This window comes from Tiliqua scincoides, chromosome 5, assembly GCF_035046505.1.
Source record: "Tiliqua scincoides isolate rTilSci1 chromosome 5, rTilSci1.hap2, whole genome shotgun sequence".
Lineage (NCBI taxonomy): Eukaryota > Metazoa > Chordata > Lepidosauria > Squamata > Scincidae > Tiliqua > Tiliqua scincoides.
Genome location: NC_089825.1, coordinates 45,052,349 through 45,074,814, shown reverse-complemented (window position 1 = coordinate 45,074,814; position 22,466 = coordinate 45,052,349). Strand labels below are relative to the sequence as shown.

The 22,466-nt window shown below is 40.3% G+C and overlaps 1 protein-coding gene across 15 annotated transcripts in view; it reads left to right on the top strand.

Annotated features, from left to right (window-relative positions):
* Positions 1-22,466, top strand: part of SLC4A7 (solute carrier family 4 member 7) — a 117,974-nt gene that overhangs the window by 57,248 nt on the left and 38,260 nt on the right. For 9 of the 15 annotated variants that reach the window (XM_066627134.1, XM_066627129.1, XM_066627132.1 and 6 more), the window contains exons 4-11: positions 1,318-1,456; positions 4,809-4,969; positions 6,859-7,047; positions 8,468-8,824; positions 13,457-13,572; positions 17,515-17,672; positions 19,691-19,778; positions 22,197-22,343. In XM_066627134.1, coding sequence (XP_066483231.1) covers positions 1,318-1,456; positions 4,809-4,969; positions 6,859-7,047; positions 8,468-8,824; positions 13,457-13,572; positions 17,515-17,672; positions 19,691-19,778; positions 22,197-22,343 — 1,355 coding nt within the window. Of the gene's footprint in view, positions 1-1,317; positions 1,457-4,808; positions 4,970-6,858; positions 7,048-8,467; positions 8,825-12,690; positions 13,166-13,456; positions 13,573-17,514; positions 17,673-19,690; positions 19,779-22,196; positions 22,344-22,466 lie in introns of those variants that run through there. The other 6 variants (XM_066627138.1, XM_066627131.1, XM_066627142.1 and 3 more) reach the window with 4 other exon arrangements.

Genomic DNA, 22,466 nt, shown 5'->3' with positions numbered 1-22,466 from the left:
TTGTTCCAGTACAGGGTAGGATTGCGCACTTATTTACTGTATTTCTAGGCCTCCTTTCTCCCCAGAGGGACCTAAGGCAGCTTACAACAATAGTTAAAAATACAAAATCACAATTAAACAGAAATCACAGTTAAAAACAAAAAATTAAAAAAAAATATTTAAAAAGTCACAATAGATAGAAACTTAAAAACAGCATCAGATGCCTATACAATAAAAAAGAGCAACAGCAAACAATTGTATAAAAGCCCCCGAGCCTGTAAAAGATCAGATGTTAACAGATTTTTAAAAGTATTGAAAGGCTGAAACTCAGAAATCTTGTCTGAAAAGGAAGTTTCCAGCGAGGGAGCAGTTTGTAAATCAAGGGGGAGAGAGTCCCAAAATGTTGGTGCCACTACTAAGAAGGCCCTATTTCTTGCCACCGCCCCATGCACCACCTGGGCAGCAGCACTCATAAAAGGGCCTCCAATGATCTAAGGCGGTGGTTCTCACACTTTTAGCACCAGGACCCACTTTTTAGGATGAGAATCTGTCATGACCCACAGGAAGTGATGTCATGGCCGGAAGTGACATCATCAAGCAGAACCATTTTTAACAATCCTAGGCTGTAATCCTACACACACTTACCCAGGAGTAAGTCCCATTGACTATCATTGTTAAAAGCATATAAAGAGTAGCCTGTTTAAAGTACAGATCTGCAACATTTCCCCAAATGCAGTCACAAACCATGGTAGCATCAAGTCTATTATATTAAAAATAAAATATTGAAATGAATGAGGACCCACCTGAAATTGGCTCGCAACCCACCTAGTGGGTCCTGACCCACAGTTTGAGAAACACTGATCTAAGGGGACGAGCCAAACTGTATGGAAGTAGGTGGTTTCTCAGATATCTGGCCCTGAGCTTTAAAGGTCAAAAATAGCACCTAAAACTGGGCCCAGAAACAAATGGGCAGCCAGTGACCTGACAGAGTCAAACTGCCTGCCTCCAGTAACTGCTTGAGTGGAGCTGGCTTTAAGCAGTGTTAACTGCATTCTAGTCCTAGTGATGGCTAAGACTTGGTAGTGAGTGAGTCATAGCCACTTGGCTGTTCGTGTGTGTATTAATATAGTGTTACCCATGCAAAGTCACTGGATATAGTGAACTAAACAGTGAATTTTTATAACTTTCATAGTCTTTTATAGGAAACTTATAGTGGTGATTATTCCTGTATCTCCATCTTGAGTAAATTTTGTGATTGGAGTCCAGTTGCATAGATGATAATTTGACCAGTTGAAGTTTTTAACTAATAAGTATCTCTCCAACTTAATTTCCACCAAGACACGCCATCTCAGAGGGTGCAGTTCATTCTGGGTACAGAGGATGATGATGAAGAACACATTCCCCATGACTTGTTCACTGAAATGGATGAACTTTGCTTTAGAGAAGGAGAAGAGTATGAATGGAAAGAAACAGCCAGGTAAGTTATGAATAGTTTCTTTTGCTTTAAGCTGTCTTTCTTACTCTTTATTTACAGATTAAATTCCAGTTTAACTAAAACAGATCTTGTTTATCTGAAAGGAATATTTTTAACGCCCTGTGACTCAGGATCTTTAAGCAAACTACTTGTAGTTCTGTAAGCACTAATATAGTAAATGTAGTAAGTAGAGATGCCCTGGTTATAAAACAGTAATAGTGTCAAAATGCAGGTAACTAAACCTATATGGGGTAAAGTTCTTAAATACTACACTTAGTCTGAAAGATATGTATAGTTGCTTTTCCAGAGGTTTGTCCAGAAGTGCTGAAGTGAAAATGGCTGGCTCTTGCCAGCGCAGTACTATTGCATAAGTGCTAAAGCACTTCAACAGGTGGACAGCACCTTCATGAGAGTGCCTATGTTGCTTTCAAGAAAGTGCCAGTTACCACACAGGCCACCCTTTAAGCAGCACCAATTATGTTGAGCCGTCACTTCACAGACGACCTCTTAGTAGCCATGGGCGGGTCCAGTGTGGCTTGACTCAAGTTGAGTTGCAAGTCTCGGCCCCTGCGACTTGATTCGAAAGTGAGTCCTAACAGGCAGGCTTTCTGAATTGCCCAGAGCGGTTTTGTGTGGTTTTCTCCTTTAGAAAGCCAGCCGTGGCTCCATGGGAAAAAATGGAACTGCTGCCAGGTTGTGTGTTTGTGTTTTTCATAGTTACCTTTAAACATCTCCTGCTGTCCTGGCCATACTATCTGTAAGGCAGCGATGCAGAACATGCTGATCGGTTGCCTCAGTATAATTTCACCACAACCATGATGAAACCCACCACCCCTTCACATCACAGACAAGGGTGGACCTGGAGGGAGGGAGGACACATCCCAGCTTGGCAAAGCAGGAGGGGATAGGGGGCAACACAAGCAATCAAGTGAGGGGACAGAAGCAGCTGTGGGTAGGATGTTTTGCTCACCCTCAGCAGCTGGGAGGCTAGCTTATGACCCACCCACTCCTCCTTTGCAGCTCTACCCAGAACTCTCTCTGATAGTCTCATTGCACCATTCAGACAGGCACTTCCTCCTCCTCCCATGTGATTGTGGAGATTAGTGAGTGTAGTGGACATTTATTGATTGCAGCCTAGCCTATGGCACACTGAGCTCAGCCAGGCACAGGACAGAGAAGCACACACAGGCAGTCTGGGAGCAGGCAGGCAGGCTGGCCGGTGGGCTAACTGAACTGCCTTCCCTCCAGCTTCCCCTGCCTCCTTCAACCCCTCTTGTTTGCAAAATTCACTTGTCCCTATCGCGAAAAACGGCTTCTCTCCCATTCCCCCTTCCAACGACACATCCTCCATCCAATGGATGGTCTGGGGGACAAGAAGTGCCTCCCTCCCCCATGTTCTGTACATATGCAGGACCCTCAAGTGGAGTACCCAGCCAGCTAAAATTTATACTTTTGCAAAAGTTGTTACAGGTGCTGTAATCTGAGACCCTGCAAGTTTTAAGCTCAAGCGAAAGAAGTTAACCATTTTGCTCCACCCCCACCAGTCCCTGTCTCTAAACATAATATACTCTGCTGCTGGTGCTGCTGCTCACATGTGCAAAGCCCTGCTTCCAGATCAACGCAAGAGGTTTTACGGGTGAGATGGAGGCTGTGCAACCCCTACCTGTTTGTAGGCGAATCAGGAACCTACAAATCAGGAGAATCAGGAGCCCCAGACTTGAATGTTTGCCCAAGTGTTTGACACATATCACTCGAATCTGCACAAATAAGCAAAAAACATGCACTTTTGCAGTTTGGGCTCAATTCACTTGACTCAAGTTCCCATCTGTGCCTCTCAGATGCTGAGCTGTGAAGTGACACCGCAGGAGAAGCAGCACTACCGAAAGGATGATCAGTTTGATCATTTGGCTCTCCCATATCATGAAAATATGATCAAATTTGCACTTTTTCTCTTTTGTCATTTGCAGCTAATGAGTTGCTATGTAAGAACAACATTGCCTATTTCCTATTGGTGCCTATTTCTGGCCACCTGCTTAATGACCAGTGGCCATTTGCTTGATGCGCATGTGGCTTCCTCTAGCCCTCCAAGACCGCCTGTGGGAGGTGTAGCATTCTGCAGTCCTGACCCCGGGAGATACCGGGACCAGGATTGCCAGTGTTAATAACATAACTTCCTACTTAATGATGTCACTTCCAGCCAGGGATGGGCAAATCCAGTGTGCCTTGAGTCGAGTCATGAGTCTCCACCCCTAAGACTCAACTTGAAAACGAGTCCTAACAGGCACTTTCTGAGTCACCCGGAGTGTTTTTGCAACTTGAAAAGTGTCAAGTCGTTCCCTTAAAAAGCCAGCTGTGGAAAAAAACAGAGTTACTGCCGAGGTGTGTGTCTCAGAGTTCTCTTTAAGCACTCCCCTGATGTTCCCATCTGTAAACAAGACCGATGGGGGTGGAATGGACTGTGTGAGAGTGGAGCAGAAGCAGCAAGAGGGTGGAGGGTCACGTGCAGCAGCTGCGAGGCTTAACAGGATGACCCAATCCTTTGCAACTCTACTCAGAAATAGTCTCACTTGCACCAGTCGTTCAGTGAGGCTCCCTCTTCCCAAGTAACAACGAAGCCATGCAGTTGGCAAGCATGATCGCTACGAACTGCCTCCTCCCCCTTCCTGGGCTTCTCCAGCCAATCCCAAGGCAACAATCCCCTTGGGCTCCTCCTTCTGCCATATCTCAACCAAAGAAAATAGCAGACCTCTTCCTTTGTCCGGTGATCATTGGTTCTTTCAGAGATGGGCAAGAGAGCCTGCTCTCACCTTCTATTCGTTGCAAAAGCAAAACATTAACCTTTCCCTGTCTCCATGCTGGAACTTCCCTGCTGCTCGCCTGATCTGAATGATGGCCTCATGAGGTTTTTCACACCGTGAACAGTAAGCAAGCATAGGTAGACTCAAATCTGCATTTGTGGGGATGAGTGCCAAGTCAAGGGGTCTTTGACTTGAGTGTTTTGCTGAGTCTTCCACGTGCATGACTTGAGTGTACATGAGTCAGCAAAAAACATGCACTCTCACAACTTGGACTCGAGTCTCCTGACTTGAGTTTCCAGCCCTGCTTCCAGCCTTTGGCAGATGCCGTGAATGCTGCTTGGCACACTATATGGAACAAGCTTGATAACCCTGGCCTATGTGAACATTTTACACAGGGACCAAATGTACAGGATGTTAACGGAAAAACTGAATAAAAGTATGGTGCTGAGAAGTACTAGCAAATTGGTCTTGCATACATTTAAGATGGCTCTAGATTTTTAAATGATAATTTATAAGAGACGATTAGAATGAATATACTTAGTGTATCTTTGTTTCAGATGGCTAAAATTTGAAGAAGATGTTGAAGATGGCGGTGATCGGTGGAGCAAACCTTATGTCGCTACCTTATCTCTCCATAGTCTGTTTGAACTGAGAAGCTGTATTTTAAATGGGACAGTCATGCTGGACATGAGAGCTAATACACTGGATGAAATAGCAGGTTACAGAAAACTTTAAGAATTATTTTTCTTTGAAGATCAAATTATAAAACAAATAGTTTGTATTCCATGACTGTAAGAAAGAAATATGGCAGAGGGTGCAAAGTATCTTTTCTGTCCTTACAAAAATTTATTTTTATCTTTCATGTTTTAGAATTTGTTCTGCAGATTATATTGAAGTTGGGGTCCAACTGACTTCTGTGTTGCATTCCTTTAGGTTGTAAGTGGTGAAAGTTGTACTTGCTTTTTCTGTTGCATTCATTTTCACTTTACATCCCTGCTACAACTTAATGCTGGGGTCCCAAGTGTGTATAAGTTGTTGTCAGCATGCTCACAGAGTTGCCACGGGATGTCCCTGTGGTTCCTCCTACCTGTTCTCCTGGTTGATGCATTGGCTCTTGCAAAATCTTGTGAGATTTGGGCACTGCCATCTTGAACCTTATGAGATTTCACAAGGTGGCGACACCTGGCTGAACCAGAAGGAGAAGGCTGCAGGGGCATCTTGAACCTGGTAAATTTGGGAACTACTGATTATAAAGCATTACCTTGTTTAACCACAACCTGAATAAAGCCTAATGCTGGCATACAGTGATTTTTTTTTTTTAATGCAAAACCTAGCAGGAGATGGGAACTGATCTTTTATACTTTCACCAGAGTATAAGCAAATGGATGGATCCTTTCACTAAACCTTTTGCAAGACTTTGTTCCTTGAATTGTGTGTCTTGCTCAGTATTGTGCTTATTAGAGTTTTGTGTTTGGAGGTTAACTGTAAGAATGAATGTGTGCCTTTCCAAATTAAATGTCCACTTCCTATTTTAAATGTCCTTAAAATGTCCCACTTTCCTTAAAATGTCCATAAGGCCTATTTTAAACCAGAATTCAAAGTTGTTCAGCTGTTCTCTTGTGTCTGAAATAGGTAGGGCTTTTTTCCTGTAAGAGATGCATTCAGTAATAGATCTCTCTACACACTTTTGAGATATTCAGAAACTTTTGGCTGATTATTTGATTTGCTTGAAAATGCATGCCTATAAATTACCCATGGATCTCACAAAATCAAAGCAAACGGTGCCTGTGCCAACATGCCAACTTGTATTTAAGCTTGTCTGCCTCTTATTGATAAATGATAGGGATAAAGTAGTTTAATGTAAAATGCATCTATATTGTATAAACATACAATATAATCTAAGCCTTCCTTCCTGATATTAGAAAGAAAGGTGGGTGATAGTTCTATTCCATTTGTAAGACGACTTATGGCAAAATATGCCTGCAGTTCAGTACTGGACTAGACTGCTTCAGTTCTGTTGACATCAGTGGGATTTCAGTTTCTGTGTCTGAGATTAGCTATGAATGGGTGCAGGGCTATACAAAGATGAATCCCTGTTCTTATCTTAAGCAACAGGTGTTGCTTAGGACATACGTGCATGAGCACTCCAGACATACCTTTCATAGAGACAGTCGGCAATGCCAGTTGTGTCTGTGCCAATATGGACAGGGAGGTAGGAGTCAAGGAACAGTGGTGACACAGGATAGAAGTTGTCAACTCAAGTTCCTTCCTGGACTCTTAAATCCTGTGCTGTGCGCAGAAGATGATGTGCACAGAAGGATCATAAGGTTTTCCATGGGAAGTCTTATAGAATTGAAACTGACAGTTATCTTCAGATTATGGCAAAGGTTGATGGTTTAGCATGATATTTCTTGAATGTAGGTATGCATTTTTATCCAAGAATGGTTTAGCAGTTATTTCCAGCATCCTCATTTACAAAAGAGGAATCTGACAGATGGCACCATAGTGGGATTTGTCTTAAATCAACTCCAAATAAGCATGTTGAAAAGCACTTAATGTAGATAGACCTCACTGAATTTTGATTGAATTTTTCCTTTCCCTTGATAGATATGGTGCTGGATAACATGATAGCTTCTGGTCATCTGGATGAATCTATGAGAGACAATGTCAGAGAAGCTCTTCTAAAAAGACATCATCATCAGAATGAGAAAAAATTCAGTAATCGAATTCCCCTTGTTCGGTCCTTTGCAGATATAGGCAAGAAACATTCTGACCCTCTCTTGCTTGAAAGAAATGGTGAGATAAGTTGCGGCATCCAATTTATTTTAATTTTTAACAAATATAATGCAGAGATGTTGGAAAAGTCAGCATACTTAGGGAAAATACATTAAAAATTCCTTCCTGGTGTATAAGGAATTGTGTGTAAATGCTCATTGTGACAGTAAAGTTATATTGAAACCATTTGACCTGCAAGCATTAAGAGTTGTTTTCATACCATTTAACTCGATCTGAACATATCAGAAAATATCCAGGGCTATCTGCTTCATTCTTTTATGCCTTCCTATTGTCTTTTACATGCGTTTGAAGCCAAGGCTGTTGATATTATTCCATGTAATGGAAGTCCTTCTGTTTTCTAGATCTTCCTGTTATAAGATTTTGTAACCTAAGCATGCGTAATGATTAATAATTTGTGTTGTTTTCCATCTGAAGGGTTGCCTTGGGTGAGCTTGAATGGTATGGGGTATAATTACTTCTATAAAAACATTTATATTAGTGTCTGGGTAAATATGATTTTCTTAAATAACTGAGTGTGGGTGCAATCCTAACCAGGTCTACTCAGAAGTAAGTCCTATTTTGTTCAATGGGGCTTGCTGTCAGGAAAGTGTGGTTAGGATTGCAGCCTGTGTAGAAGGAGTATAGTATTATAAAATATTCTGATATTTTGTTCTTTGTTTACTGAATTTGCCTACATTGATGTAGTTTCTGAAGCCTGAGTAATCATCACTGTGCATGTAATTTTGAGTAATCTGTTCTTCGTTCTATATTTTTATGTATCTGCTGTGTTTTCTATTCTAAAGCCATATTTATGTTGGCTTTTCAGGTATGTATGTCTCTAGTATCTGGATTAAAGGCTGAATTGGATAAATGTACAACTATTGCATGTTGTTATAAGCAAATAAGCATGTTGTCTGATGAGACTCATGAAAGATTTTTAGGCTAGACCTATCTGTGTTTAGCTCTATTTAGAACTAAATAGCACTTACGTTGAGGAAAAAAAATAAGGATTAATGTTCTGTTGACATTCTAGGGTAATGATAGTGATTGTTTTCTCTTTCCCTTTGTTTTGTGTTGAATTTCATTATCCTCTTCCTGCTTTTTAAAAAATCTATTTTTTAACTGTCTACTCAAAGTTTTGATTAGATTTCTATATTGCGAGGTTTACATTTTGAGATTGTCCAGTTCTCTCTGATCTCAAGCAATCTCCGGTACTATTGTTTTCCTCTGTTATGCAACAGACAATATATGTACAGAAATGCTGACTTTTTTTTAACATCTAAACTCTGCTTAGCACTCATGTTTTGCTTAATCCTTATCTCACCGATGACTGACTTACTGCCTTTTAGAGTTCTGTAATATAAAATGTTATATTGAAGAAACTAATATGTGAAACTTCTATCTTCCTACTGAAAACTTTCATCACTTTGTTTTATCTCAGGGGAAGGCCTTTCAGCCTCCCGTCACTCTTTACGAGCAGGTCTCTCTGCCTCAAATATTTCCCTGAGAGGAGAGAATCGCTTGTCCCTTCTTCTCAATTACCTTCTTCCTGGAACTCCGACAACCTCAAGGAGCGCAACCCCTTTACCTACCCCACAAAACACTCCACCCTCCAGTCCTAAGTGCGGTCACAAGGCAACCACAAATTTACATCCAAGTGAGCTGCAGGGCGCTGAACTCCTAGTGTCTCCTTCTAGTGATGATATCCCTAAAGTTGTAGTACATCCACCTGAGGACGATTTAGAAGCTTATGAGAGCAAGGAGAAGACGACAGATGATAATTCTGACGTAACATCAGGCAACTATTTGAACTCAAATTGTCCATGCGTGATGCTTTCTGCAGCTGAATCACTTGCACTGCAAAGTTTATCACACTGCTTGAGCAACCATGAATTTTCTATTAGTCTGTTAGCTGTTTGCATGCTTCATTTTTTTTTTCTTGTGTGATATTTTCTTGAAGAACTTTTTAATATTTTGAATTTGATGCAAGTTTTATTTTGACATATTAACACAAGTATTAACACATTCAAAGCAATGATACTTAAGTATGTATCCACACCAAAAACAAATTTGGTTATCCATAACCAAAACAAATTAATTAAGGAAATACTTTTGCTTTTTTTTTTAAAGCAAGGTATACATTGAAATTTAAGGTATGAAATGGTGGCCTTTTCCTTGTTACACCTCATTTTTAGTATGTTTAGCGCCAGAAGATTATAATCACATCAAAGATTATGATGCTTGAGAACTGCAGCACAATCCTATCATCAACTTGAGCTTCTCAAGCAGAAGCTGGTTCTGTCCTATTTAGTTCATGTAAATATCCATTTTGGTGTTGCACAAGGCTGGCCATGCTATAATTGTATTGTAGCAAGGAGAGCCTTGTGCAACAGCTAATACAATATTTATTTGATTTAAATAGGGCAGAATAAGCTACTTTTACCTTACTTGACCTTTGAAAATTTATTGGTGATAGCACCCTTCCCCACATTTTGCACTTTACCTGTTATGGGTTTGCTATGAGGATATAGTACTATGTAATTCTGATGTCCCTTCCTGCATGGTTTCTCTTGCAGGGCAGATAATGTACGCAGCAGCTGTCAGCACCAGAACAGAGAGATTAACACTTGATTCAAAATGGAGGTAGTGGTGCTGCTGCACAGCAGCATTGGTTGAACATTTGTTTATGTTAACTGTTTATCTTGTCAGGCCTCTATGGAGAGTGTTGTGCTTATAAATTTGGATGTGGAGTGTTTTGGGAAGTGTTTCTTACGGTAATGGGAGAATGCTACTACTGCTCTCAGGTGCTAGAGATCTGACAGTTGTTTGCTGAAGTCAAACTGAAATCTGCTGAGCCTGTATTAAACCTTACAGGGTGCAAAAGGAATTAGGAAAATCAATAAAGAAAATAAATTTAACTCTGAAAATTATAGATACAGTGCATGATACTTTACAGTTCTATCATCAGAGCGCATTAAGGGCATGCAGAAGACTCCATGTGTCATGATTAGAGACTTCTAATTTTGGTTTCTTGAACACATGGGTTATATCTCCTTTTTCAGAATTCATCCCAATATGCTTTTGTGATCCTACTCTACTTAACCCACAAAGAAAACATTTAGAACTGCTAAATTTACAAATTGCAGTTTTAGTTCATATACTCTTTAAAATAACAAATAATAGGAATGTAGGGGTCTAAACCTAAAGAAATTTGTTTCTACAGAGACTTTCATTTCTTGACTTTGACAACCTGTGTCCAGGCCTTGTATGTATTCTGTGCTAAAAGCTGCTTAAGGTTGAGAGGGAAGTGAGAGTGGTATTGAGAGCAATTTAGTGGATGTCAAATAAAAAATTTCACATGAAGATGAGCTGAATTCAGCAGCCTGTCTAAATTTAAACAATTTGGATTTGGACTTTTGTTGCATAATTCTATATACAATTACACACATACACTCTGGAAAATGTAACCAGAGTTGTGTGTAACTGAACAGGATTATTGTAAGTATAGTATCTCCTGACCGCTAGCTTGGCCCAGCACTCTGGTGTTCTGTAGTGGAGGCAAGATAAAATGAGATCAAAATATAGGCAAGCAAAACTTGACTGAAGGAAATTTTAAAGAAAGATCATATATATAGATCCTTATTGCTTATGAGTGTGGTTATTGGTGCTCTCCCATGTAGGATTTGTGCTTCTGTGTAGTACTTAAATTAGTAATGTCAATGCAAAAGATTGCCATAGTGGTTTTTGGATAGGAAATTTCATGTCTTGGAATTTGATTTTTACTTAAAGCTCATCAACCTATGTGGAATATAATTGCCAATTTACAATTTTTGATGAACATGAATGGAAGACACAGGAATCTCTGTGGTGTTGATGCAGTTTTCAGTTTAATATATTTTTTCATGGGCACATAGTGTCAATTTCAGAGGTAACTGACCACTTAGTAAAGCACCTGTCTGACTTGGACAGTTTGTTTATAGATAACATTCAAGTTATCTCTAAGCAAGTTTGTTTATGGCTTGTTTCTAGAAACAGTTCTTACAATGACTTATGGCTCTATGTCTTACATCAGCTCTTGCTAGTCTCATATACATCTACTTGTCATATATATCTGCATGTGGTGATCAGAGTGTTCTGAAGGATATCCTTTTGCATGTCTTGAAATACATCTTTTCTATGGTGTTACTGAATGATTTCTTGAGTCTGATATAGAAATCTTGCAATCATAAACAAATAATTTTGCCTCTTGAAGTTCAAACTATATTAAGCTTTAATTCTCTGTTCCCTATTTTGAGATATGCTAACTATTGAATGGAGTAGCGTAGGATTCATTTCTGTAAAGCAGTCTATCTTCCTTTGGTCTTTGGTGTTGAATAATGTTGAGCATGATTGTAAGGAATGTTAATTCAAACACTGCTTGGAGTTATGAATCTGCATTGCCTTGTGCTTGTTTTTGCTACATGCAAAGAATGTTTGACCAGAGTACTTGCATTAGTGGCAGTCATGTCTTAGGATAGTTAATTCTGATGACAATTCAAATACAACATTTATGTACAAGTAAGGAACTACTTTCATAGTCAGAATTGTTTTTAGCAGTTGCTGCTGTTGAAGAGACTTCAAAACAGAGTAGTGCCAGCTTTTCTTGGGGATGAGTGAAACTCCTAGGAAAACTCCAAATAAAGCTTATAATTTGTCCTTATACATAAATAAATGAATGTACTGCTCATGGAGGGAGCAGGGGGAGTGTGATTCTCTTAGATTTCTTATCATTGTTGATGGTATCAAAGGCCGCTATCTCTTCTGGATTGCCTGAATGAAAAAGGAATGTTGGTGTTGGTGGCTGTGTTCATTCCTGGAGGGTAGGAACCAAGAGACCTGAGAGGCTGACTTCTGTTCTAGAGTGGGAGAATGTTGAAAGATTGTATCTTAACCAAACTGCTGGTTCAAAGTTACCCAGAAATTTGGGCTGAGGAATCCTCAATCCTTTGATCTTATGGAGACAGTGGAAATCTTGAACTGTTCGACAGCTGTACAGGTTTAAGTGGGAAATACTAAGTGGGACAATATTGATAAGGCAGTGGTGCTGTTGGCTGGACATTCAGCTGATAGTGAAATAGGTGGTCAATTATTTTGGATGGGGGTCACACTCTCTCTAAAGGACCAGGTTATCCTGGACAAGCTATTGGATCCAGCGCTTCTTACATAGGCTCATGTGGTGCCAGTAACCCAGAAATGAGATATGTGGCTTTTTCTGGAAGAGTCTGACTTGGCTATAACTTGTTAATGCTCTGTCTAATTTTAAGTGGGGCTACTATAGCATACCCTACATGGGGCCATCCTAGAATAGCATTCTAAAACAGCAATTTGTGCAGAATGCGTTGACTTGGGGAGGGCTGCCTCTTGAAGATGCATTACCTCAAAATTATGTGGATTGAATCAGCTACACCTGTGTTTTCAGGTTCAGCTCAATGTGCTGGTGTTTACCTTTTTAAAACTCTTAAATACTTTGGTCCCTGAAGGACCACCACCTCCTTATGTTCTTTCCCATACGAAAGATTTTTTTTTTATAGTGGCACAAAACTTGTGGTATTCTTACCTGCTGAGAGGACTATACTATACTATACTATACTATACTATACTATACTATACTATACTATACTATACTATACTATACTATACTATACACTTAGGCACTAGATAAAAACATGACTTTTCCAGCAAGCTTTAGGATCTGGCTAATGTAGCTCTAAACTGACTGACTTGGTTTGGCTCATTAGGTGTTGTGATTAGTTCTGAATTTAGCTGTCTTTCTTGGCTTTGGTTTTATGCCTTAAACTGATGGATGTAATGTTTTGGTCTTATGCTGCTGTCAACTGCTTTCATTGGCAATCGCAAGAAAGGCAGGATACAAGTACTGAAAAATTTGAATCCTTGGCACATCAGTCTCTTAAAATTGGTTTTTGGTTTAGCACTGTAACTATTGGATGATAGACGAAATTCTCACATATCAACCTAGTAACAATCTGCTTGTATTACAAGATATTCTAAAGTATATTTTTGTTTTTGTTCTATGGCTTTTTCAGACTTAAAGAAATTATGATATCCCTGTGGTGCACGATCCACTCACAAAGCATCAGCGGTTAGATTCATGTTCTTATGCTTTTTTTTTTTTAAAAAAAGTAACACATTTGTTTCTGGTGCATTTTGCAAAAGGCCATCATTTAGGCAACATCTAATTTTATCTTTTAACAAATATGCATTGTTTTTTTCAGAAGAAAATAACTTGTTTGTGTGGTATTTTTTGATACTAATGCACTTTTGTTTATTAACTTCCACCTTTGCTTTTAGAAAGACGCCACTATTTTATTATGTACCTAAGTCTGCTTTCTGCAGGCACAATGTTAAACTTGTTTGTATATCCTATTCATAGGACTGCTAGCATCACCACAGTCGGCACCTGGTAATTTGGATATTGGAAAAAGTGGAGATATTAAAAGTAGTGGAACTGGAGGAAGTAGAGAAAATAGCACTGTTGATTTCAGCAAGGTAAATAAATACATCTTGAAAAATAATGAATTTTTGTGAACTAAGCTAATTCAATCCAATAACCTTTATTGGCATACATAATACATGTGGTAACAACTATAAGAGAAAACAAGGGCACACAGAATTAGTAAAATAAAAGCTTAACAAGTTGACTAAATATACTTGGAAGACGCTGAATCTAAGAATTTAGTAACCATCTCCATCATATCAGTTGGGCAATTGTTGAGAAAAGGTTTCAAGTTCTCTAAATCAGAAGACCCATCCCTTTTAAGTATCAGCCATGCCAAATAAATGGAACAGGAACTAGCATGATGGGGTCATAAAACATAACGAGTTGAATAGTTTCATTTTGACCCCGTTTGCAGGAGCAGATGTTCTGCATAAGGGGTCTTGCTATATCTCTCCTCTGTGACCATGGATGGCAACAGATTAAATCTTGCTAAAGAGATAGCATTCTGCTCAGTTGGGTTGATCATGAAGGAGTAATATGAAGCCATAAATCCATGATATAATGGGATGGAAAAGTTAAGGGGGAACAACTTCTCAAAGCCAGTTTGCGAAGGTTTTGGGACTCAATGTCCAGCAATCTTTGTTTTGTGATCTTATAAAGCTAAATATTATTCTGAGGATAGTTTAATAATTCTGTATATTGTTGGATGCAAAAATTGTCTGCAATATTTCTTCGAATTTGCTAGTGGCACCTGTAACAGGTTTGTAATCCCTCCTAGGAAAAAAAGGGAAACAAAGATATATTTCAGTAATATGCTGGATTGTTGAATTATCTTATGTTTGTACAGAAACGATAAAGGAAGTAATAACTTCTAGCATCCTGAGAATAGGCAGTATGTTGTATGCTGATACAGGGCGGCCCTCAATATCCACAGGGGTTCCATTCCTGGAACCTCCATGAATACAGAAATCCTTGGATGATTGAATCAGTTGAAAACCAGAAGTAGTGTTTTTCAGCCTTCCAAAGGCCTTAGAACAGGGGTGCTCAATACGTCGATCGTGATCGACCGGTCGATCGTGAGGCAAAATGAGTTGATCGCAGGCTTCTCTCCCGTCCACGCATCCCTGGGAGTGAGCCCCGTTGACTCTACTGGGGCTGACTGGTGAGTAGACCTGGAGAGGAGCTGCTGGCAGGCTTCTCTCCCGTCCACACATCCCTGGGAGTGAGCCCTGTTGACTCTACTGGAGCTGACTTACCTTTCCCCTGTTTTTGCACTGGTATGTATGGAGATCTGCCCCCCTGCCCCAACTTCCATCTGTTGGTTCTGTGTGCAAGGGGTTTTGCACTGGTCTTGCTGTGATGTCTATATAGAGATCTTCCCTCCCCCACACCTTTCCCCTGTTTTTGCACTGGTCTGTATAGAGATCTGCTCCCCCCCCCACTTGTATTGGAATCAAGGAAGATCTGGTGAGGAGGTAGATGTGGTGTCAGCAGTGGCCCCTTTCCTGGGGTAAGGCCTGGGCATCCAGCAGAGTGTGCTGCACAGCTGCAGCCCTCAGGGATATAAGAGCACCTGAGGCAGGAAGGGCTCCACTTATTTATGTGAGTAAGCCTTTTCCTACATGAAGATCATGAAGTCCAAGTACCGTTCCACCATGACTGATGAACATTTGGAAGTGTGCTTGAGGCTGGCTGTCAGCAGCTACTGTCCGGGCTATGCATCCTTGGCTGATTCACTTCAGTGCAAGTCATCAAAGTACACTCAAGTAATTACAAAAATGTTTATAGTTAATTATGTTGTGTTGTGCAATATTGGCTCATGCGGTTATGCAAGGTACACCAACATACATTGTACACATTAATGTTATATGTTATGATGGCGCGAACATTGTAAAAAAAACTCTGGTAGATCTGCGGGCCTTGCTGGGTTTCAAAGTAGCTCTCGAGCCAAAAAAGTGTGAGCACCCCTGCCTTAGAAGGTCTTTTGATGGTAGGGCAGACACGCATAGTCTCCCCAGCCCTCCAAAGGCCCTCTGGATGTGACTGAGGCATATCTGCAGTCGCCTTCAGAGGACAGACAGTAGGTGGTCCAACCCAAGGATATTCAAATCTGCTGTTAACGAACCTGTGAATACCAAGGACCAGCTGTATTTTGATTGTAACATTTCATTTCATTTAATCAAGAAGCCAAAATGCCCTCAAGAAACTGTCAGTATTGACTCCAGTCTAAAGAAGCACAAAAAGAATTCCATTAAGGAAGTGGGGATTTTCTACCTCCTTTCTGTTGTAGGAACTTGTGCCCTTCCAAGCCATTCTGGAGGGTCAAGAAGTCCCTCAGACACTATGTGTTTGGCATAGAAGACTGTAATTGAAAAGGAGAATGAGTGGAAATTGCCCCACCTTGTGTGAGTGTCAGTCCCTTCTGGTCACGTTGGGGCTTTACTGGATCCATGTCAATGGCTCTAATAAAGAGTACAGCAGGATAGTCATATGTAGCTTGGCTTTTTAATTTGCTTAGAGGGGATGGTGTCATATTCAGTCATATCTGGAAGCTGTTGACAGAGCCATTGATGCTAAAAGAGCAGTAAAGACCCAGCTTAAAAGAATTTCTTAATTCTGTACATAAAAACTCAGTATCTTCTACAATAAGTGTCTGATGCATGATAGCAGCAACAATTATCATATCCTGTGTTCTTCTCACTGGGACCTGGTCCCACAACAGCAGGACCAATGATGGCCCCTATGAAGGCCTCCTATGTCAGATATAGTGGATAGTAAAATTTATAGTAATTGCTGGGGCTGTGCTCCTGCAGTGGTGCAATCCATCTCAGCTGCTTATGTAGGATCTTGACTGTGCCTCATGAATCAACAAGCCCTTTAACTTTTACTGCTAGGTAAGAACTTTTAAATGGCAAATCTGCATAGCTGTATTCTACATGCCTATCAAAGCATGTTAGTTGTACTAGTCTACATGAATTGTATATGCCGCTGCAGCAAAAATGCCAACTTAGGGATGAGTTCTCCAAGCACAAAATCTAGTAACTGAGGTGAATGTTCTTTATCATAGGAGGTTTGTAATCAAATATAATTTTTCTGCAGAGCTATGAAGTCACTTTTGCAGCTGCTCTAAGCACTATTCCTTCTTCTAGTGTTTTGTATTTAAGTTTGCAGAACAGCAAAAATCTATTTTCATGCTTTATAATTCAGTTGAGCAATGTAGCTGTTACTTTAAAAGTTTTCTGAACCTGCCTCTAATAAATGTTATGTAAACAAAGTTAATTTATATACTAGTTGTTTAATCATGGTAGGTGCCGTTATTCCTGCTCCTCTATCAGTTGCTGTATTTTTACATGGCCTATTTTTCTCTGCACCTGCCTTGTCTCCTGTTGGGCAGGAGTCAGCCTCCTGGCACTGTAGTTGTGGCACACTTGGTGTGGGACTCAAGAGGCCAGCTGTAAGTGTTCTTTTCTAGATAGTTGTCTGACTGGTGTGTTAGTTTTGGTGATCCTTGTGTTTGTTTTGTATGTGAACCAATAGTTCATGTGCTGTATGATATGTTGATGATCATCTGTAATTATATACAGCTGTTAAGCAGTTTGTATGCCATCTTCAGTCATAAATTAATATCTGGATTTACAAAATGAATCTTTGAGGATGAAATAATAAAATGAAACAACTCTGTATATAATTACATTAACATTTTAGTGATTTTTTGATAGATGTTCATAGTGTTAAAACTGTTTTTGTCCCAAGAAGTTAATTTAGCAAGGTAGTTACATAGCTTAATCCCTTTACATCAAAATATGCAACTATTGTGATAAGTGTAAAGAAAAGGTGTTACTAAAATTGCTACTGTTATACATTTGTCCCTGTAGCAACATGTATTCTGCTTACTGCACAATAGCTTATAATTGAACTTTACTTTCAAAAATCATTTAGCATCAGCGAATATAAACTAATACATACTGGTTTTATACATTCCTTTGTAACAGGTGGATATGAACTTCATGAGGAAGATTCCCATGGGGGCTGAGGCATCAAATGTGTTGGTGGGAGAAGTGGATTTTTTGGAGAGACCAATTATTGCTTTTGTGAGACTGTCTCCTGCTGTACTTCTCTCGGGTCTCACAGAGGTTCCTGTTGCTACACGGTAAGGAAAAACATGCATATATCTGTAATAAAGCTTGAGTGTGTGTGTGTGTGTTTCAAGTAGTAGTCTTTGATTCTGGCTGTTTGGGGCAGGAATTCTGAAGTCTGAAATCTTGTTTTGCTGTCTCAGTAATGTACCTTATTAATTGTATAATCCTTATTAATTGTATAATCAGGGTACATGGTGCTTCACACAGAGTAAAAGTACAAGAGGCTGTCTAAGATATTCTAGATATCTAGAATATTCTAATATATATTCTAGATATTGATGCTTATACATCTAGATCGGGGTGGCCAACCCATAGCACACCATGTGCCACTTTTTTGTAGAGAATCTTGAACAGTATGTCTCAGAGTGCCAGAAAGTACAGAGCAAGAAACATGAAAGTTTTGTTGCCTGTTTGGGGCTTTCCAAAAACACTTAGCTGACTGCTGATAAGGCCAGAAACATGGCCTGTATGGACCTTTAATCCAGCCCAGCAGAACTTAATCAACTTTATTATCCACTCCTTATAAGGAGTGCTCATTTATTGCCCTTCTGCACTGCACTGCACTGCACAGCACAGCACAAACCCCCTCTGCCTGCCCACTTTTTTGTCAACAAAGATGATCTTAGCCAGGATCTCTTTGTGGATGCTTTTCCTGAAGTTGATATCCCTGCCTGGCCACCTGGACTTTGCTGTTCTCATTGGCTACCTGTGTTGCTTGCTTGGCCCTCTCCTCTTCAGAACTCCACCAATACCAGCCTTTTTGGGTATGCTAGTGACTGAACCCACAAAGGCAGCATGAGGTTTGTTATCTGGCATGCTAGATCTGATTAAACAGTCCAAGAGAAGGTATAGCAGAAAACAGCTTGCTTATTGCTGGTACCAAGGCAAGGCAGCAAGGAGGCCAGTTGCCTCAGATCATGCACAAGCGTAGCTAGAGGCAGCTAGTTTTTAATACTCATTTCAACCATAGACAAGCATATGAGCAGCGGAAACAGTAAAATTCCACTCTCCTCTGCTCAGTCCCTCCTCCCTTTACCATTTGCCACATTGACCTCGAACTGCATTTGCAGGATAATGCAGTCTGGCTCTGTCTCGTCTTCAAGGACCAAGGTACTGGGTGAGGGATGGCACACAGCTTTTTGCTATCAAGCATTTTAGGACCAGAGGCAGAGTCAGTGAGCTGATGTTAAAATTACTTTGGCCAGAGTTTGCTATAGCTCTCGGCTCACAGGATCACTAGCATCCACCCTATGGGCTTTCTCTCCTGTCCATCTTTCTCTTCTCACCTTTTTCTCCATTTTCCAACCAGAGCAATCTCCATGACAGTTAACAGTAACATGACAGTTAACAGTTGGAAACTTAAGGTAGGTGGCAAGGCTTCATGGAAAAGATTTTCAGGAGGGATTTAAAGGTTGTGAATAAAGAAGCATCCTGCAGGTGTTTCAGGAATAAGGAGAACAAAGGATGGAGGAGTCTGAGAGAGCAGGATATTTTCAGACTATTGAAAAAGTGGAACTGAAAGAACAAAAGTTGTAGTTGGAAGCACGAGAGCTTGAAAGGTAGGAAGGGCAAAGCTGTGGAGGACTTCAAATGTAAGGACAAGAAACTTGAGCTGGATCTAGGAGATGCCAAGCCCTAACATATTTGCAGTGGTCTGTGCTAAAACTTAAATTGTTCTCTTGCAGCTGCATTTGTGCAGAGGATTTTCAGGGTGCTATGTGTGGGATTAATGATGAAGTAAATTTGCTGGAGTTCATATGTCTGTGTGTTTAATCTGGAAATTAGCATGTGTGTACCTGGATGTGTGCGTATGTGTGTTTTATATCTATTGCATCCAGTTGTGGTCTGTATGTCATCAGAATGCAGGATATCACTAATTTTTCCATGTTTTATTTAAATGCCTATTTTCATTGAGTCAGCAACTTTCTCTGGAGGATTTTGGTTTTAAGTGTGTGTTGAGAGCAGTGCAAATCTTTCATCACTGAGCTTCAATGTTTGATTTTTTGTAGTCTGTTTTATTTTTTCGCAGATTTCTTTTTCTACTGCTGGGTCCAGCAGGCAAAGCACCTCAGTACCATGAAATTGGAAGATCAATAGCAACACTTATGACTGACGATGTGAGTACTAGGCATCTTGCACTGTTCAAAATCTGAGTGGAAACTGATCACAAAAAGATGTTGGCACGGCTAATGTACAATAATTGATTTAAATGCCTATGGAATATGCTTCCATAAGAACATAAGAAAAATCCAGCTGGATCAGGCCAAAAGCCCATCTAGTCCAGCCTCCTGTATCTCACAGTGGCCCACCAAATGCCTTGAGCAGCACACAAAACAGGAGACCTATGTGCTGGTGCCCTCCTTTGCATCTGGCATTCTGAGGTAGCCTACTTCTAAAATTAGGAGGTTGCACATGCCCATCATGACTTGTAATCTGTGATGGACTTTTTCTCCAGAAATTTGTCCAATGCCCTTTTAAAGGATCCAGGTCAGAAGCCATCACCCCATCTTGTGGCAAGGGGTTCCACAGACTAATTACACGTAGGGTAAAGAAGTATTTTCTTTTTTTCTGTCCTAACTCTCCCAACACTCAATTTTACTGGATGTCCTCTGGTTCTGGTGTTGTGTGAGAGGGAAAAGAACATCCCCCTTTCCACTTTATCGATCCCCTGCATAATATTTCTATGTCTCAATTATGTTCCCCCTTTTTCTAGACTGAAGAGCCCAAAGTGCTATAGCCTTTCCTTGTAAGGGAGGTGCCCCAGCCCAGTAATTATTTTGATCGCTCTCTTCTGCACCTTTTCCATTTCCTCAATATATGGTTGTGTATTATAAATATATAACTGTGTAACTTTTCGTCATCTGTATTTAGTAAATAGAATTTAGAGAATTTCAGATTTATAAAATCTGTGTCCACAAATGTCTTTAAACAAAGGTATCTCTGTTATGAAATGTGGCAGTTATATGCAGCTCACAACAATGCAACACTTGGGAAGAAGGTTAATGTTGTAATCTGGTATCCTGGTTGTGAAGTAGCATAGTGATATTTGACACTAGTGGTCACACTGGAAATGTGGCAAATAGAATTAAATTGCTTGTATTTTGTGGTGGGCCAGGAGTTTCCTTGAAACATGTTGTCATATTGGCCCTTATGTGATTGTTCACTTCTTCTTTTGTAGAGTATAGGAAAACCATTTTTGGACAAATTGAGATAGAAGACAACTAGTTTGAAACATCCAGAAAGGGCCATCCACATTGATCTAATGACGTGTGTGTGTGTGTGTGTGTGTGTGTGTTGACAATAGAAAAGTACTGCTAGATCAGGCCAAAGGCCCATCTAGACCAGCATTTTGTTGGCCCATCAGCTGCTTCTGGGAAGCCTGCAGGCAGAAAAAGGCATACTTCTCTTCCCATCATTGCTCCCTTGCTGTTAGTATTCAGAAACATACTGCTGCCAGATCTAGAAATGGCACATTGCCATTGTGAATAATTACTGTTGATAAACCTGCTTCTCTGAATTTATCCAACTCCATTTAAAGCCAATAAGAATTATAGCTCTGCTAGTTGTTAGAAAATTATTTCTCCATTAAGATTTAATGACCATTGTTTCTTTTCCCTTTAGTGTATATTCCTTTCCTAAACTGAAAAGTATTTATGCATTTCCAAATATCATAGTGTTTATAGTGTGTGACTGCATATAAACAGTTGTGTATAGAAGTCATGACTTATATTTTATATGTAATCAAATTTTGGATTCTCTTTAATGGATTTTAGTCATTGTGCAGCGCAATCTTATCTTGTGCTTGAACAGGCAGGTCAGGAGGCCTGCACTGTATCCAGAGCAAGATAGGGGCCCAAAGTGGCTCACTGGAGGTAAGGGGAAACTCTTCCTCTTACCCCTGGGTAAGCCACCACAGTCCCAATGGGTCTCCTCAGACTTGTGCCAACTCAGGAGGTGGCATAAGTCTGAGGAGAGGAGAGTGGCTTGCAACTGCTCCACGCTGCTCAGGAACGGGGGCTAGGATCTTACATATCTGGCTCCCTGCCTCTTCTCCTGCTTCCCACCTATCCACCCCCGCCCCGAAACACCTGCCTACTTCCCGTCCACCCTAGACCCTTGCATTGGCCAAGCTCGACCAATGCAAGCCTCCCCTTGCAGTTTGGTACGGAGACTGGATTCAGCCTCTGCGGGCCAGCATGCGCCAGCTGACTCTCAAGGAAGTGCAAATGTGTTTGCGACCCCCCAAAAGCACGTTAGGATTGTGCCCTTAGTTTAACTACTGTTCACTGCTTGATTGTAATCAACTTTTTATGCCACCTTGGGAGGTTCCTAAAAGCCAGATAGTAATCTTTTAAATAAATATTTATTAGAAAAGTGATTACAGATTTCTGCACATATATCTGAAAGTACATGAATTTTTTATCTGAAGTTTTAAAATACACTCATAATTTTTTTTGATAACCTGTTAGATAAGAATGTTGTTATGCCAGAAAACTAAATGCAAATGAGTATGGTGTCCTTGTAATTTCTTCAAGGTTTTCCATGATGTAGCTTATAAAGCTAAAGACCGAAATGATCTGCTGTCTGGAATTGATGAATTTTTAGATCAGGTGACTGTTCTACCTCCTGGAGAGTGGGATCCATCTATACGAATTGAGCCACCCAAAAACGTTCCTTCTCAGGTAAGAACTTTTTGCAGCAGAGAATGTGGTATGTCATAGCCAGGTCTATGTAGTGTAAGATTCAGAATTGTGCACCAAGGTAACCAAAGTTCTGTGGTGACAAGAGCTGAATTCTTTGACCTG